Source organism: Pogonomyrmex barbatus, unplaced genomic scaffold, assembly GCF_055798465.1.
Source record: "Pogonomyrmex barbatus isolate J1 unplaced genomic scaffold, ASM5579846v1 scaffold2, whole genome shotgun sequence".
Taxonomy (NCBI): Eukaryota; Metazoa; Arthropoda; class Insecta; order Hymenoptera; family Formicidae; genus Pogonomyrmex; species Pogonomyrmex barbatus.
The window spans coordinates 5,593,516-5,613,655 of record NW_028297116.1 but is presented as its reverse complement, the minus strand read 5'-3'; the positions used below and the strand labels follow the sequence as shown (position 1 = coordinate 5,613,655).

Sequence of the window (20,140 nt, the reverse complement as noted above, 5' to 3'; positions counted from 1 at the left end):
GACTCGGGATGAGCAGTATCCGGTGATACCCGCTTTATCCCGGAGAAACGACGGTAAGCCACCCACACAATGGCAGCCACGGAGCCGTCCGCCGATTCAAAGAGTTTGGATTTCGCTGGCCTTTCTCCTCCACGGCCTGAGAGAAATCCTATATCGTTGAAATCACGAATCTAAAATGCGCTCCCTGGCCGACGGTCTCTCGTTCGCGCGAGATAGCGGAATGTTTCTCGGGGCCGAAATGATCGTCAGTTCAGCGGAAAGCCGCGCGATATGAAAATCTCCCTATCGCTGTGTTACACCCATATCTTGAAGCCTCGAAACCGCCTTCGGAATGCACGCGGGTCCGTTCAATTCACAAAATGTAACAGTAAATGCGACTTCACGTGAGAGAGATAACATTTGTGAAAATGCCAATGTCTGGCTCTTTGCTATTTAATTGGAAATGTTTAATGCGACCACGAACTGTTCATGAGAGATGAATCGAAGATGTGTTATCAAAGAGGGGGAGGGGGAAGCACTTTTGAAGATTCTATTTCATGTTCTGTTTCATGTGTTCAGCGAACGGGAGGATGGATAGAAAGCGGCAAGAAACACGCTCGAATGCGTATGCTAATAGGCAGACGTGCTATGGGCAAAAGCGACTATTAGCCGTGGGTGGCGACAATAGCCGACGTCATCAAAAGAACATTTGCCTCCGTTGTAGCGAAATTATTTCGATACGCAGCTCACGCGCCAGTAGGCACGAATCGAGCCACCGAGAGGATCGACGAAGAACACGCAATCTCTTACGATATTAACTTTCAACTTCGCGAAATTAATTCCTTGACTTTAATTCAAACGTAGATTCTGCTTTTGCGAAAATCTGACTGCAGGCCGATCGAAATGTTAACATTTTCAACATTTACATTTTAACATTTCGTGGCATTCAAATTTCTTACAAAATCGAGTCTACTCGAGATTAATTGAAGAATGAAGTTTCTCCGCTCTGTGTACACACCCCAATTATCGATCAGCCTCAATATTGGTACAACCACTGTTTTTCTTAATTCGGCCTCGATTATATATCCATGGCTAAAAACTTGCGACTCTCGCGGTGAATCTGGAACGCCGCGTGTATAATGTAATTGAACAAAAGTTCTGTTTTAATTAAAAAGAAGAGGGAGGGGGGGTCGCATAGTCAGACCGAGAGGACAATCGAGAACAGGCGGGGGACAGCGACTGTTTCCGGGCGAGGAGGGGAGGAAGACAGCGGAATTACTCCGTATTTCCGCGAGGATTAAACGTTCGGCCTTTTTGTTTTTGCTCAAATGTTCCGGATTTTCAGATCGCGGCAGCTCGGAGAGCTAACTCGAAAAATTCCATGGATTCTTGCACGGCGAGAAGCCGAGCTCGCGAGTTCGTCCAACGTGCGCGCGTGTTCCTTCAGCGGGATATTGCATAAGACAAAGTGCGCGAAAGGGGTACGGAAGCTACATCACGTGTCGCGCGCGGACGACAGCGGAATCTTTACGGCAAATACAGAACGCCGAAGGGATTACACGGAAGAGTTTCGTTAAAAAGTTCCGGTAACGAAGGATTTACGGTCGTGCGAGACGGAGGTGGCATAAAAACGCTAGCGGGACACTCGCAGGGGAGAAAGGGGGGAGCTGAGCGAAACGTCTGTGTGTTTAAATGGAAGATCGCACGTGACCCTGCGTAAATTTGAGGACACCGTCGTCTGGTGCCAAATAATTTAAAACGGAGGTTGTAAACGAATCTCGAGTCACATCCCCCATTTATTTTGATATGTACATCAAATATCGTATTATATATATTTCGTACTTGAACTAGCGGGTGTTCTATCGAAAAGGGATGTAAAAGTAAAAAATCCATATCGATCCCCTTGTTGAAATTAATTTGGAAAATGGCAAAGGTGGTAAGAATCAATTTCACATTAGTCAAAGTTTATAGGTGAAAGGAGCGAAAATAATTTCACGTGCACATATACGTATGCGATATCCATAAATCTTTAAGTGATGCAAGAAGAAAATTTGAGAACATCGTCGTCTAGTGCCAAGTAATTTAAAACAGGGGTTGTAAATGAATCTCGAGTCACATCCTCCATTTATTTTGATACGCATCAAATATCGTATTATATATTTTATATTTGAACCAGGCGTTCTAGCGAAAGGACGTATAAAAGCGTAAAATGAATTGATCCGTTTATCAAAATTAATTTGGAAAATGCAAAGATGGTAAAAATCAATTTGACAGTTTAGTCAAAGTTTGTAGGTGAAAGGAGCCAGGATAGCTTCACATACACGTGCACGTATGCGACACACATAAATGTATTTAAGCGTGCGATGCAAGAGAATCTTCTCTTCGATGTAGGAGAGAGGCGGAGCTCTCTCTTTGGGATACTTATCAGATCCGAGCACGCGCCTATTGATTTTGGCTTAAACGGGAATCCGCCGGTAGGGATAGAAGTTGGAGAGAGGCCGAGAGACTGGAGGAAAAGCGAGCCGCTCCCGATAATGCCTGCGAGTTTCCCTCGTGCCGCGCGTCGCCGTACATCGCTATGCCGACGTAAAAAAGGGAGCGTGCGTAATTGCGCAATTAAGGACGTGATTACCGAACGCTCGACGAAAATACGCCGCAGAAATGGGTACGAAGAAAAAAAAAAAAAAGATAAAAGCGGCTTCCTCGTCCAAGGGTTTTGGCGATAACTGGGGATACGGTTCGAATGTCCGATATGGGAAAACGAAACGCGCGCGGCAAAAATCGTCGGCGCGTAAAAAGCGAGAGGAAATAAAACGGCGAATACAATAATGGGGTGGTGTGAATAATTTTCGTAAACAAAAGGGATTGGGAGTGCCTGTCCCAGCTCGTTATCATTCCTGAAGGATCCTAATCCATCGTCAATCCCTCGTTATCGGGCTCGGGTCGATCGGCAGATCGAACATCCTCGAAATGTTCCCGTGATGTTTCTATTTTCTACTTTCGGCACAGGTTTCGGCATTTTCTTCACGCGCCATCGAGGGCCCTAGGGCAATTCCGCTTACCAGGATACGCCCGCTGCTTCCGTTCCTTCGGCCTGAGGAAGATAGCGGCGATGGGATCTCCGCCGAACGAACGAGAAAAAAATAAAAAGAAAAACCGTGAGTGAGGTTATACGCGCCTCCGGTGTACCGTGGGGATTGTCTCGTTAGCATAATCTGTCGGAAGCGCGGCTGCGGCTCTCCCCCTCCGATGGTTTTCTCCCCAGTCCACTCAGTTGTACTTCTATTCTTTCCCTCCGTTTACGTCCACTTCCTCGTCGAATCATCGTTATTTCTCCGATGCGTCCCCGGGAAAATGCTCGCAACGTGTTGCGTTTAAAGGACACTAAACGCGGCAATCGTGTTTCAATCTCTCTTCGACCCGACGCTGCCTTTATAGCCTCACAAACAAAGACGCCATTAATTAGACGGCTTTTACGTGGTTTCAGTTATATGAGCACTTTTGAAATCTCCGATATTAGTAACAATACAGATTTATTGGCGAGAATATTTGGAGCTGATCATTTCTCAGAAAATTGTTGATCACCGCAACATACGTCGTTATCGGCACTTGTATAATTTTTTTTTTAAATCGCATTGAATTCGTATAAATAAAATATAATGCGAAATATATGATTATAACGTATTTTTTAGAGAGTTTATTTATTAATTGCGCTGGATTACTTTTAATTATTCTATAAAGTTCTGTTTTACACACACACACACACACACACACACACACACACACACACACAATATTCACTGCAATTTTATTTCACGTCCACGTATTCGCGTTTACTGAGCCAATTAACGGTTGCCGAACTTTTTTTATCGACCTCAATAAATTTTATTTCCCCCCCCCTCCCCTCTCTCTCTCTCTCTTTCTTTTTCTTCTTGCATTAGAGATATCCATTAGCTTCTTCATATTCCTCCGCCAGTAATTTCATACAAATTTCCCAATTTGCGTCTCTTATGCCTTCGTATATATCGTACGATACATTATTATCTCCTTGTAATATTCGTTACGCGATATTACGGACAATAGTTGCAGCGGACGTGCAGTTTGACGGTGCCTCGCGAAAAAGATTTCCAAAGATGGATGCAGTCAGTTAACTTCGTAATTCTCTTCGCGAAAAAGGCTCGGCGACGATTCGCAACGCCGCCGCCGAAGAAAGGAACAAACTTCTCGCGTTGCGGCGGAGGATCGCATTTGCTTAAACGTATTCGGACACTCGTTTATTTGGTCACGCATCCTTCAACCGGCTATCGCCGGCGTTCTCTGTCCTGAATGCCAAATGAGTTCCTCCCTGTATCGCCCCCGGGCATCGCGAAGACGCGGGTTTCACGTCTGCACTCCGCCAGCACGGTGCAGAAGGAAGAAAACTTTTCCGCTCCTTATATATATATATATATATATATATACACCATACCGCCCGTGTCGTTCGATGCTACGCCTCGTTTAAAGTCGTAAAAGCGATATAAAGCCTTCTCTCTGAAGTGACTAACTTCCTCATTTCGCTTTTTATGCCTCGGGAGGCGTGCGTCCCGACTATCGACACTTCGGGCGAACTTGAGGAACATGTGACGCGTTACGTAAACTCCCGATTTCGCGATCGTCGAATACACAGATCACTTTGCAGTTATCGGTCACCTCTTTTTCTTCGGTCCTGAAATAAAAAGGTACATCGAGTACACGCGTATTTATCGTGCCAACGTGCTCGCTGCATCCTGAAGTTATTCTGTCTCTCTCCCATCCTTTCTTCCCCCCTTCTCTCTCTCTCTCTCTCTCTCTCTCTCTCTTTCTCTCTTTCTCTTTTTCACCGTTCCTCTCTTCCGCAGAATCGTATCAACGATTTTCCCATTGATGTGACGCTCACATGCGTTTAATTTAACAACGATGCATCACTCACGCAGACACGCGGGATAATTATGGGGAAAAAAAAATGTATTTTGCGCGGAGTTTGCGAGCGAGCAAAATATCTATAACACACACTCGACGCGTTTCGGACGCGCCTTCACCCATTAGAATCGGATCGGAAGTGTCTTAAGTTTAACGACGGCATCAATAACGCGAAATAACGATGTAGTATCGGTCTTGTTAAGTTTGACAACGCGATATGTTGGCGCGATGCCGCCGCTCGCGATACGGGCGAAAATTATTAATTCTCCGATAGGATTTGAATATATATTCATTTGCATTAGTCAGCGGCGGAGTTACGGCGGTATTCAGTGCAATTGTCATGACATTTTCCATTATTCCGGCCCCGGCCAACATCGGATAGTCCGAGACAAACTTCGCCCATATCGTGCGACGCCAGTTATGTTCACCTAGACGGATTACACGGATTACATGCGTCTCGCGCGAACTTCGAACGGTAACATTTGACGTCGTCGAGATGGACGCAATATGGAAAGTATATCTCTCAGTTTCTGAGCGTGGCGGTTACAATAAAAGAAAAGAGACAGCGTTATCTTTGACAAAAATAAACATCTAGTATACCGGACATAAAAATTAATTTGATGAACTGACGTAGAGTGATGGAAATGCGCGACTTTATCCTCTCTGTCTCTCTCTCTGTAAATTATATCCCTTTGAATGCCCGAAAATCGCAAGCTTGATGTAACGAATGGGCTAAGCTTCCGTAATGAAAACGCTCGATGTTTATACGCGTAACTTATCGCGCTGCTATTTTATGAGAATTACGTGTCTCGCGATATTCAATTACAAACAACACATGGAGCTCCAATATAACGCGGACGTATCATCGATAAATCCATCAAAATTTATGCACGCGCCCGACCTATCCGATCTCTTCCATTGAATTTTAATAAAAGAAAAGTTGATTGCAAATCTGTCAAAGAATGTCGAACATTAAAATATTTTCTGAGAGAATTAGCGCTCTCGACAATTGGTAAAATACTATTTGTATTGTATATGCTTTTGTCATTTTTTTTAATAAGTAAATGAATGATAAATGAATGACGAGCACGCGGAGATAATTCCGAATGCCTTTGGTGACATTTAATTAAATTTGGTAGCATTAAATTAAAAATGCAAGTAAAATATCCAGCCTTGTGATCTAAATTGAACGACGAGACAAGGTGTTCCTTTTTTTTCACGGCAACCGTGTAGACATTCGGCTTCGATCCAGCTTATTGCATTTCAATACGTATGTACATCCGCATGGAAATCGATCCGCGGCAACCGGCGAATCGCTGATAACGTCGCGTGCAATGACGGACGCCCGAGATTCGCAGGATTCGCTTCGTGAGGACGAGGATCCCGAAGGCGACTGTCGGCGCGATATTGAAAATGGAAGCTGGCACTCTCTCTCGCGTGTCATCAGCGCCGTCGACCGCCGATGAAGATGGAGCGGATCGAAGCACCTCTCACCTCTCACCGCGCGACCCGCGAAGGATTCGAGCCGTGGCTCGAAAGCCGGTATAAAAGATTTTTGCCAACTCAAGGAGCTCGTAAATCTCGTCGGGAAACGCGTGGCGAGAATCGTTCGTCGACGGGAATACGATCGTTTGCGAATCTTACAAATAACGAGGTACCTAAGATCGCACATCGACTCGCATCTGTCCCAAGTCGCTTTTATCTAGACGAAAGTTTCTATAAATTATAAAGATTGTGTAGTGACATTTATCACATATCAGCGAGTAAAGAAAAAGAATTATGATGAATTATACACAGTGACGATTATGAATGTCTAAATAATAAGTTATTAATTTACATTTTTTTACATCGAGACATGTGTGAAAAGTCGGATTTATCTAATTTCCTTGTTTGGCGAATTTATGATGGAATAAGACTGGAGACTCCCAGTTAAAATGCAAATTTCGCTCCTGACATATATCGGAAATCTATGAAAAGTGCCAAAGAATAATGCGACTGTAGTACATTGGAATAAGAATAGCCCGATGTCACCGCACAATTTAAAAATGCAACGAAATATCGATGAATATATTCAATTTTCACTACGAAATCATAAAATAGTATTAATCTTTTTCATCTCTATTTTAAATTTCAATGAATTTGACATCGAAATGCGGATAAAAATTTTAACATCCTTTTCTTTTTTTAAGGCAGATTCGATATATCGACGAGCGTACTGCGAGATTAAGGGTAGAAGCGCATCGGAACTGTAAAGTAATATTTTTAGATATGCATGGAAAAAGGGTGGAAACATCACAGTTACGCAGATCGCGACATTAGGCGGGTGCATTAACGTTCGCATTTGTAATTATTACGTTAATCGCGATTACTATCGCAGAGCTACGCTGTTTCGCGTTTGTCGCATTTTTGCGGTGTATTTGCGCAGTGCGATACGCTGGTAATTAGCCTTTCCGTAAGCAAAAAAATACAGGTAAATTGGAAAAAATTGCGAGCGTAATGACGTCGCGCGGCGCGACGAGAATTCCTCGTCGATATTCGCGCAACGGAAACATCGGTCGCGCTATTTCCCCATGTTGTAATAAAAAAAAAAATATATATATATATTTTTTTTTCTCTCGCTGCGACTCAGAGCTTATAGACAGAGCTGAAATGCGCTCCGCAAAAATCCCGTAAATTCCCTCGATTCAAAGAAATGCCGTAATACTATTTCGTACGATCTTACCCTCCAATCCTCGTAGAGAGAGGATGGAACAAAGTATCGGAAGTAAAATAAAGAAAGTGGCGCAGCAATAATAAGACCGCCGGTTAAAAATAAGAAGTACGGCCGAAATTAATTACGCCCTCGTCTAATCCCTTCGAGCGGCCTCTCCCTTTTAATTCTCGACGAACAAAAGAGTCGGCGTTTTAATACGCCACGGAGTGGCGTGCCCGTATACACTATTACATAATCAACTTAAAAAAGCTCAGTCAAAGAAATGCCGTGATTTCTATCTGCGAGTCTTTTGCTTTAGAAAATTTGCAGCGATGTCTCGTACAACAACCAAACCGTACCGGAAAGTGAACAAAAACAATAGTTTGAAGATTACAGAAAAAAAAAAAAAAAAAAAAGATAAAAATGATCGTCGAAAGGCAAGACGTTAGTGAAAATATAATTAATTTGAGAGACTTTCTAGAGAAAAGAAGACAACGAGTGACGCTTCTAGATATATCGAAGGGATAACTCGTCGGCTACGACGAATCCTCCTTAACGCTTTCCATCGGCGTTTCCGAAAAGCCCGAGGCTCGGTTACTTATTGCGGCTGCGGCTGCATCCCGCCGTAGAGCGAGGCGGAGAGACGGGAAGAGGGGGAAGGGGGAGGGGGAGGGGGAGGAGGGACGGAGAGGGAGGTTTGGACGCGGCGTGCCCGAGTAAATCACGGTGGATTTAAGTGGATCCTACAAACTCTCCCTCGCGCCGGGGCCACCCTCGGCGATGTATCGTCCTGGGTAGGGTCGTTGCGGCGCCGCCGCCACCGCAGCGCGGATATAACCGAGTAAGAGATTCAGAGGCGGGCGAGAGCGGCCGACGCACTCTCCTCGCCGAGTGGACGAGGTAACATCCGTTGCATCTTACGGCCGCGGCTTTACAACGAAACTTCGTCGACTCGCCCAAAGCTCACGGACATGGTGGCGGATTATTCGCCAAGGTCCTAGGGCCTGACACATAAAAGGGCCTCGGCATGAATTACACAGAGTTTAATCGTGAGACGCGGGACCCATGGGGAGATTGAGGACGACATATGGGTTTCAGAGCGAGACAAAAAAATTCAATCCAATATATCGTATATGGTAACGGTACCTCAAAAAGTATAGATGTCAACAAATACATTTCTCTCCTCGTATGTTACAATATATATATATATATATATATATATATATATATATATATATATATATATATAAATCTTGATTCACAGTTCAAAGTTGATAAAATAAGTATTTATGTCTAAACGTTATGTAATGTTTAAAGATGTAAATACTATATGTCAGTTTGTTTTATAAAATTCTGGAATTTTTGGAATTTTAGGAAATTATAATTTTATTTTGACAAGGGAGGAAAAGCACCAATGAAAAGTATTGTAAATTCTTTATTTTTACCTAAGGAGATGTCTGAGATGTTTGTTACAACTGACAGAAATGTCGATGGTTCAAATAAACATCCTATAAAATATCGCGCACGACTCTTTTATATCGGCCATCTAACCATAACTATCTCCATATTTACATCATATTCCGTAGCAAATATTCGAGCATTATTCCCGCTTCGACGTAACGGTTCAGCGCACTCGCTGTCGTCAGAACAAACAATATCGCGGAGGAAAGTTGTTGTACGACATCAGGAGAATTTCCGTGGCTTCCTCATGAAAGTCGGTTACGGTTGACGGCGATGCCTGCGATCGTCCCTTCGATTTATCCTTTTTCCTGGACCTTCAATCTCGTCCTTTTTCTCGTCACGACGGTGTGACGCGACTCTCTCGCCGTCACGACGTGGTTCATTTCGCTTCCTTCGCTCGTCCCGACTCTTTCATCGAATTATGAGAACCGCCGTGGTTCTCCCACGCTCGGAAATACCGTGACTTCCGAATGACATCGTGAGAGGTTCGAGGATGGTAAATATCAGAAGAATGACCAGAATTTTTTCGCTGAAATAGCATTTCTTACTTATTTAGATCTCAGATTTTGGAAATTTTATAATTTGGCTATTCCTTATAAGAATTATAGACACATATCATAAAGTAATAACAACCCCAAGCGTTGAAATAGCATTTTTTTATTTATTTAGATCTCATATTTAGGGATCTTGATAATTTGGCTATTCGTTATAAAAATTATGGACACATGTGAAAAAGTAATGACAACGTAATAGAAATTATTTATTTCTTATAAAGTTAGAAAGCGTAAGCCTTGTGTGAATTCCTACATTTAGGGTTTGACGCGTCATGTTTCAAACAACCTAAATTATAAACGGATTACGAGGACTCCAACATGCAAATATGAAGAGAAAGGGAGACTCACTCACATAAGCAAAGTGGCAAGACCGCAGCGAAGAGGACTGTGAGTTTCCACGCTGCCATGAGAATCGACCAGTTTTCTGATGAGTTCGGGACACCAGTCGGCGATCTGAAAATAAAAAGAAACATTTTTTTAATAAACGTGCAACCAATCATTAGACATGAAAGCTCTAGTGACTGAGAAAACTCAGTATTCAAATGCACTAAAATGTATTTTTAAAATATAAAATATTCATTATTAAGTTGAATAAAATGAAATAATTGTCTATTATCTTGTATATTATATACTTGTAAATATAGACAAAAGATTTGTTTTCTGTTCTAATATTGATACTATAATTGATACTATATATTGTTCTTTTCGGTCTTTTATTTCAATCATTCCACCAAGAAAGAGAGAACGAGAGAAAACGTCAATTTTAATTACCGTTCATTTTGATTTTTACGCTTCATAGAAGTGAAAGGATTAGCGAGGGAGAAAAAGGGAGCAGCTGAGCGAGAAGTACAACGGAAGCGAAGGGAGGGAGAAAGAACAAGAGATCGAAAGTAGCTTCGAAATAAACCAACCGCGATGCCAGAGGTTCGTCGATTGTAATTAATGACCATCTCCTATCACCTATTAAAGGAGTTACGCTGAAAGGCGTCCTCTTGTTGGATCAATGCAATTAAAGATCACGGAAACATCGTACGCGCGTGTATCTATACGAATCAGCTCTCATGAAGAGGTGCATATGAACAGTGAAGCATAAAGACCGATCAAGTATTAGCAAGAAGTACTCGAGAGCATTCGCTGCATGGTTTCTCTTCTTGATTAAAAAAAAAGAAATAAAAAAGATGATGAAAGAAATTATAAGAAAGCAATTCCTTTTTGAGTGGAGGCGAAGTCAAGAATGAAGATGTCGGAAAGAAGAAAATTTCTATGAATTCTAAAATATAATTTTCTTGTGTGCGTTAAATTTTAGATAATAAAATCAGAAATGATTCAGAAGGAAACAGAGAAATGTATCCTATTAGCAAATTCGCCCATAAAGCATACAACATGAACAACACAGGCGGAATAATAGTAAGCTTTTAGGAAGTTACCATTTACAAAGTAAAGTATACTTAATCTTTGTTGCATTTGAAGTTGCATTCTATGTTATTTCCTAGGGTTGTTGTTGCGTAATATTAACGATACAATCTGTAGTTTCTCCTATCATATTACGCCTTTTCTCAACTTTCAAACATTATCGTGGAAGTGAACGTTACGACAAAAAAATTTCATTGTAACATTCCAGATTTTTCCAGTTTACAACGAAAACAACAACAAACATCTTAAAAATTTTAATATATTCAAAAGTTGTACACGACAAAAATTAGAAAACAATAATTATCAAAGAAAATCAAAATAAAATTTAAATGTCTAATTAATAAATCATAATTTATCTTGGCTGTAAAAATATATACATATATATATATATATAATTAAATATAATATACTTTAGATATATGAAATATCTGAATATTGATTATAATAAAAGAATGGAAGTTCAGTGTCTTTCTATAGAATTCTTGCGCCAGACAACGTACCATTCTATCCGTGGCAGTGCGCTTTTTCCTCATCGACGGAACATCCGCCGACTCATTCCACGATGTCGATAAAACCGCGGATGAGGAATTTTTATTCCCTCGCATGTCACGCGATGAAAGAAAGTGTCGACGCGCGGCCATCGATCCCGCACAGGCCGCACCTGCTCCCAACGCAGATCAATCTGCGATCCACTATCCGAGTTACAATTTCTACGATGTACTAATAGTGCAATCGGAATGATGCATGCGAAAACGGGTGTGCCGATCTTCGGCGCGAGGTGAACGGTATCTTCCGTTCGAATCATGACTACGTTGATTTGCAAGCAATAAATAAAATTAATTAAAGCAAAATTCCATGCGCGTATATTTTCTTGTGCCACAATATTGCTACTTTATTATATCAAAGATATAATAATAAATAATTTTTAAGATAAAATGTAAAAATTTTGAACGTAAGGATATTATCGATATATATATATATATATATATATATATATATATATATATACACACACACACACACACACACAAGAGTAATAGACATGGATAAATATAAAATAAAACATAAAAGAAATATGTCATTTGACATTCTATATTTTCCCAAAAATATTGGTCTTCTTGAGCTACGGACATTATGGAAAATCATGTAAACTTTTTCTAAGCTCTCAGAGGGTAAGTTTTACAATAAGAAAATTTGCATGTCAGTCGCTTACACGGGCGTGACGTTCCGAAATCGACAAGAGAAAAATCCAACTTTTAGGGAGGCCTTCAAAATTCTATTGCGCGTCCCATACAAGAGTAAAATTCGTTGTCCAAGTTTGCATGAGAACGCGATGCGAACGAATAAACGTCATAACGCGCAACGCGCGTTGGCCGTTGCAACGCGCGCTTTCAGTTCATCCCCTAAACGAGAATCGAGAACGTCTCTCTTTCTCTCGCGGGCCAATACGAGCCGTCGCGTGCACCATCCATCCCGGCAACGTCATGCCGGTAACGGCCAGCGATGCGACGCGATGCCCATAAAGCATCAAAACGACGCTTTGTTGCGGCAGCTTTATGGTGTAACGGCCGATGCGCGGCGACGGCGGCGGATCGATTCGCTATTTGTCAGCAGTCATCTCGGAAGACAATCCAACCCTCCCCCCCCCTCCCCACGGTCGGGGTGCATCGAGGCGCGCCCGGAGGAAGAGGGCTATGTCGTAGAAAAATGAAAGATGGAAAGGAGGGAGAGCGGAAGGGGCGGCTATATGGAACACAGTCGGAAAGGTGCGATTGATTTATCGCAAAAAGAGGCCGCGGTAAGTGGACTATTTTTCAATGAATCGGTCGAGAAAGAGAGAGAGAGAGAGAGAGAGAGAGAGAGAGAGAGAGAGAGAGAGAGGGAGAGGCCCCGATGGAAAAATGGAATTTTTCCGTGGGAAAATGGAATTTTGAGAGCACCGAGAACCCCCGGAAGGAGTGCCAGCCGTCATACGTGCCTCAGTCACCCTTCGGTGATTTTGCGGGTGTGTTTCGATACTCCCAAGTGCGGGACGGTGATGGTTACGGGATGGGATACGTGCGACTGTAGGGGAAGGGAGGGGGGGGCAAGTGGGGACGAGAGGCGCGAGGGACGCACCGTAAGTTATGACTTTCGTCTCGCTCCCGCCATCGCTGCCGCACCGACGGCTCTATGAATGTATGCATGAGATACGAACTTTATGCTTTATGCATTGAACGCGCCGGTGATAAGAAGTCGCGCGCGTACGGCGCGTACGCGACTCCACATTTTGCGCCGGCGAGTGCACCAAGGGAGAAAGAGAGAAAACGGCGTCCCCTTCAATCCTCGGTCCAGATAGATACTATTTTTATAATCAGAATAAAAGAATATCCCACCATTCGATTTTTTTTTTTTTTCGTCGACTTTAAAACCAAAGTATCCAGAAATAATGTATTTTCTTAACAGATTTTCTGATTACGAAATAAATCCATCGTGGATCGTTGGCCATATGTACCGCGATCCAAGACGATAAAATACGGTGACCGTTCTGGCATTGCGATATTAATTATTTATCTTTGAAATGAGAAGAAATGAACAATAAGAAAGATTTTAATTCGCAAAATCAGCTACAGAGACGGAACTGTATAACGAAGTCTTGTGCTTAACTTGATTTCACTTGATTTGATTTTAATCGGATTTTAAGTTGAGAGTTTGTTGCCACGGAGATATTTAATGCTGCAAATGAAGGAGTTGCGAAAAATTCTCGGCAGGGAGAGAGAGAGTCCAGTCGGACTCGAGATATTCGTAATTGAAAGAAAAGGTACCACAGTTCCAATTTATATGTCCGCGATCGATCGCACGCGCAATCATGCCTGGAAACCAATTGCTTTGAGTGCCGATTGCAAGCTGATAGTCAACTGCAAATAAAAGATTGAAGATGACGTTTAATAGAGACGCGAACGCCATGCGTAAAAAGTACATAACGGTCAATATGGAGACCCGTGTCTTATCATACATCTTCGTATATATATCCCGTACTCGGACACTATTCGCCATCTAAAGTCGCGATTGATACCCCAGTGATTACGTACCCCAGTAATTAAATCACTTTCCAAATATTATTAAAAAAATAAAAATAAAATAAAAATATTTTTTAGTAATTTTAGTTATTTTTTTTTTTTATAATTTATTTTATTACATAGATCGCTAGATTATTAGCATTTTTGAAGTATTAAAAGAAATCAATCGCAATTTTCTAGACATTAATTGATCGATTTAATTTTTCGATATTTAACCGCACATTGGATAATCAAGCAGCACTCAGAAAGAGCTGAATTCAATTCGTTCGTATCAAAGTAACCATCTATCAACAGCACGCTCCATAAAGCGGCCTTCGGGTTGTCCATACGATATCGAGAAGCAGTAGGCGGGAGACGCCGTTTCTCCCGAAACGGCATCGCTTTTAATCGCGAGCTATAAAGCCTCGTAAGCCTCGGCGCGCAATCGCGGTGGGGTCGAAGGGAAGGGAACGGAGAAGGAAGTGGAAGTCTCACCCGTGCGGGACGTTTATGGACGAGAAACGCGCACGATCGGACGATTACTCTCGGGCGCGAGACGCCCTGCGGCGGTAATAACTGTCTCTGCTCGCGAAATGAAGAGACAGTTAATCTAATCTTCGCAGTAACGACACGGGGCGACGGGGCCCCGGGATTTATTCGTTCGTAACGACGTAAACCGTACAAATTGGCGAGCGGCACACGCCGCCCTAATTGCTTTCCGCGCCTCTCTCCGGATATACGCGTGATAAATCTTTAAACATTAATTCGATTGTTAAGCGTGCGCACGGGCACCTGCGCTCACGATGCTCATCCACGATGAATTCTTAGCCTCTCCGGCACCCACATTTAAAATTGAATCACTAGATCTGGCGATACGAGCACGTTTTGAATTTTTAACAGACTCGTTCCTTCCTGCAGGAAACACACCCGTCTAAAATGTATGCATTGTCACTTTAGAATTATTTTATATCTCCACCACGGACTTTGTTGAAGATATGAAGATTGAAAATATATTTTATTAAAATGTTATCATATATATGTATATTACTTCTCTCATGCGCGTATACAGAGAAAGAGAGAGAGAGAGAGAGAGAGAGAGAGAGAGAGAGAGAGAGAGAAGAAATATTACAGATTATTTTTAAATATTGGCAGAAATTTAATATAAACAGACGCGATAGCTTAATCCATTTCTGCCGTCGCAGAAATTTCGTATTTTACGTTGGCCATTATTATCGAATCAATTTTGTCAGGGCAATTTCGTTACTTTTGCCTTTCGGTATCTGCCAACTCGCGCGAATTAATACGTTCCATAATTTCGCCGCCATTAGCGGGCGGCGCGTATTGGGGTAATAAAAACAGCGTAATTATTAAAAAGTCGCGTACTCTCGCGTCACAACGGACGTTCGTGTTTTCGCCTTCCACATGACGTGCCAATTATATTTAAAAGCTCCGCTTGCGCGCGCGCGCGCGCGCGCGCGCAGTGTTCACGTTCGAAGGTCCATGCAAACGTGCACGTGTGCGACGACATAAAGGTACCGTACTCTTCAAGTACCGGCGAACTTTGTTACGCGGCACAAAGTACGCGCACTTTTAGCCGCAATTCCATCATTTGGCCATCGTTAATGAATATGAGGAGGGGGAAGAGGGAAAGAGGCGGCGCGATATGAGAGGGCGGAGGATTCGCGGGCAGAGGAAACGCGCGCGCGATCGTGAAGGGCCGTTTCGCGGTAACGAAAATAGGAACGGGGGCCAACTTCGTAATGCGAGCCCGCCGCCGCGAGAAGGCCGGCTAAGCCCCCCCCCCCGCGCGCGCTTAGCAACTCGTTTGTGGAAAATTTCAAGTACGCGGGGAATCTCTATGACGCGGGGGAGTGCCCCGTGGAATTTCTATCCGTGTGGCCATCGTAAGTGCATTATGCAGCGGAATCGAAACTCTTTCGCGGAGTTCCGCTTAATTTCTCCCGGACTACATGCGCACAGCTCGCTCGAGAGGGGCTCTCTAGGATGATACTCTGCTCAGATCCTACGCGGATTAGAGCGGCGGCTAATTTAATAAGGTCGCACGAAACGAGCGCGAACTAGCGTTCGTCCCAATTAATTCATCAAGCGACTTTCTTGCTATCCGGCTATATTCCTTTTTTTTTTCTTTCGTAATTTGGATATTAATTTCAAATGATAATGTTTAATTTGGTATGATCCAACTTATCTTCATTTTCCAGTACCCGTATACAACACATACAAATATACGTCCATCGGATTAACGACTTGAAATATTTCCTGGCAGCTAATTAAAATATATCGCGTCAGATCATCTCTTTTTTTTTTCTTCTTCACAATACTACTATTGTGATAAAAGTCCGGGATGCACCGAAAAGCGCATATAATGTCTATCCATTAATCTTTGGAGCGAGGCAAGAAATCAAGTTCACGCAGAGCCCGTTGAAAATGCAACTCGATATGGCTGATGCAGGCTTCCCGTCGACAGACCGAGGTCGCGCCGCGACATAAAACGGCATATATTCAATTCGAAATAACAATGGGGGGGCTCTGTCGCGGACACTTTGGCGTCGATTAAACGACTCCAATTTGGAAGGTAAAACCACCGAATTTGATTTCGCGCGCGTTTCTATGCGCCGAAATCCCTCACTGTCAGCTCGGCCGCCGTTTCGAGCGTGGTACGAAATAATCGTATGAAAATAATGAACGTGCGATGGCACGAGAGAAATTGGGCCGCGGCCAATGCGAAGACGAAATGTTGCCCGTTAAAAAAATATTTTCACGCCACGGAATAAAAATCTTTACAATTACATATAATTACCGTACGCACGTGTCGCTATTGTGACATACGAAAATATTGAGGAAAGTCGAGATTCTTCATATGACAGCTTTACCATTATGCCATTATTCATTGAATGTTAATTAACGTAAGACGGAAGATGAGATAACATAATAAAATTAAATTTCAACTTTCATTTGGAGTGTAATTAAAATAACAGCAATGTAGATTACTTCATTTTCGCACGATTTACTAACATAATTAATTGATGGTGCCAGAATCGCAGGGTGCGAGAGACGCAAAAAGTACATAAATGTATCGAGAGTTAATGTCGCGTAAAAACGGGCTTTTACGAGAAATTTCAACCAAAGTTTGATCGTTTAGGTAAATCAGCAGAATTTTTTTATTCCTCTTCGCGTGTTTGATCGGACATCCATCAATCTGCGCCGTCATCTTGTATCTTTTTCATTAATGTATTCACCAACATTCATCCAAAGTCGACGTCTGCGATTAACGTCTCGCAATGTCGCAGATTTATGTCGCGCGACGTATGTCAAATCTATATATGTAATCGCACACTATTTATTTATCATCTCTCAAATAGTGATGTTATTCAGGAATCACGAATTTTTCTAATTTATTCGAATCCGATGTAATTCGTTCGTTGTCGCGGTCGACGGGTACGAAGCGGCGAACTGGCGTAGCCCAACGGCGCAATCTAAGAAAATAAGCGGCGATCTATCGGACGGAAAATTGCATCCAGAATTGAAGAGCGCGAGGGCGAAAGGGTCTCGAGAGTAAAGAGAATCTCAGAGTCGAGAGGCGGAAGTGCTTAGCAATTGGTAGGTGGGCGTTCTATAAAGCAGAATGTGTAAGTCCTCGCGAAGTACGCAAAATCGAGAAGCTCGGTCCGATCGATCATACTTTTCAGAAGAAAAGAATTCAATCCTTGCATGATAAAATTATGTAATAATTAAGCAATAATAAAGTACATTATCAAATTCAATAAGTGAAAGCGCCAGACTATAAAGCGATATTTTTTTAACACTTGTGCCTCGATTTAGCCTATTTTTGGGAAAGATAATTCTTATATTCGCATTGTTTACCGCCGATTAGCGGCCCCGGTAACGCGCGCTGAACACTTTTAATCGCGCAATTTTTGTTAAGCATAAAAATAGCAGAATGTAAACAAGTCAGCGTGCCGCATTGAACTGCACAGCTCAGGTGACACCGTCGCTCCACCAGCCGAATAAATCTTTCCATTCAAGCACACGTTACCGGGGCCGCTCTATTTACTCTCATCTCGACACCGCGCCACTCCTATTTCCGAATACACAACTAAAACGCGCCCCCCTTTCTCCTCCCCGCTCTCCTCTCCGCGTATATCTTTTGCATCTCGCGGGCTTTTACGAGGAATGGAATGACCGTCTGCATTCACTGAATGAAAACCTCGTCTCGCCACTTGTAACGAAATATCGCGCGAAATGAAATGTCTGACTGACTATTATTAACCGGCCGATTTTTTGTTCCCTCGGGAGAGATTGGCAACAGCGAGCGCAGTATTTCTTGAATATTTCAATACTTGTTACTTGATTTCAATACACGCCTTTTTTTTTGGTTTTACGTAACAATTTGTTTTACCCCTTCGGCAAAAACTCATTACCACGACGAAATATTTTTGTAAATTTATCTTTTAAGTCAGGTTAAAACTTTTTTTTAAATACTTATTAATTTTTTTAATCAATTGATATATTGAAATATTGATATATTAAAATTTATTGATAATACATTGAATAATGTATATAATATATAAATTATATATATATATATATATATATTATATATATATATATATATATATATATATATATATATCGTATGCATATTGTACAATCATAATTAAAGTTTAAAGTTTTATAAAAATATTTTTAACTTATATAAATTGTACGATGTATAATAATTAATTTTAACGTATTAATTTTAATTATTATATTAATATATTAATATATTATTATTATTATATTAATTAATTACTCTATTATAAAATTTATTATTATTAAATTTAATTTAGCAATTTAAATGTTTTTCATTATTAAATATTTCACAGATTAAATTAAAAATTTGACGATTTCAATCCGTCAATTGCTCAAAAATAATCATGAGTACACAGCGTTCTGTACTTTAATTGACGTCTGAAAAAGGTGTCTCTGAAAAAAAATCACAAAGATGAAAACAAAAGATGAAAAATTTTTGAATTGCACCACAACGCGGAGACAAAGAACATTATATCTAACTCACTCAATCAGTCGATTACTACTTTTCACTTTATCAGAAATCACGACGTCGCGCAGCACGCCTCCCTCGTTTCTCCCGAGAGCAATCTGCGCTGGCTGCGAACGGCCGTGAGAGACGGCGAACGCAGCGTGTATCGGTTGCTCTCAGCGGGGTGGGTCGTTTGATAAATTTTATGGAATCGAAGAAAGAACGATATTTTGCTCCAACAGCGCGCACACATCGTGTAAGTGTGTTTTCCACGACCGTCTCCTCCTCCTACTGTTCGACGTTTGTACCTGCTCGTGACAGGTGGATCGCAGTTATTCAGCCGGGCGATACGGCAACTGGTTACTCTCTCGTACACGTGCCCACCCCGACCCATTTCCATCCCCCCCCTCTCCCCCTCCCTCCAGCGCCCGGCAAATCACGACCTCGGTTTGTACAGCCGCAAAGTCGTGCGTCCTTTTCCCGCTCTTTGTTAAATACAATTACAGTTACCCACCAGAAAAAAAAAAATAAAGTGATATTATCTGTGATAAATAAATAAATAAAATTATATATATTTGTTAGGCTTTACTTTGTAAATCATGCTAGAATATTAACAGCGTTGGTAAACTTTAAAAATAGTATACAGGTATGTAAAAAGAACGGTTTTACGTTGAAATATTTAGAAATCTAGCCAGATACAAATCTGAAAATAATTTTATTCGGTCATTCAAATTATGTGATTTCATTAAATTTAGTTATTAAATTATAAAAAAATTTTTGCAATATTATTATACCTTATAGGCGTGTTAAATAATTAGTTTAATGATTCAATATTATTATTTTTAAATCTGTATTTAGCTAAATTTTAGATATTTCAGCAAAACTTCAATATCCAATATACAAACCTTAAATGTCCAAAAATTTGCTATTAAACATTTTCGCAATAATAATCAAAATTAAAGAAGACAACAATCAACAAATTATTTCTTGAAAATTGTTCCTATCTCATAATATTTTACAAATGCGC

At 41.5% G+C, this 20,140-nt stretch overlaps 1 protein-coding gene across 2 annotated transcripts in view; it reads right to left on the bottom strand.

Moving 5' to 3' along the window:
- Positions 1 to 20,140, bottom strand: part of DIP-lambda (Dpr-interacting protein lambda) — a 174,668-nt gene that overhangs the window by 24,786 nt on the left and 129,742 nt on the right. For both annotated transcript variants that reach the window (XM_089076708.1, XM_089076707.1), the window contains exon 3: positions 9,977 to 10,077. In XM_089076708.1, coding sequence (XP_088932834.1) covers positions 9,977 to 10,031 — 55 coding nt within the window. In that variant the 5' untranslated portion in view covers positions 10,032 to 10,077. The remainder of the gene's footprint in view (positions 1 to 9,976; positions 10,078 to 20,140) is intronic.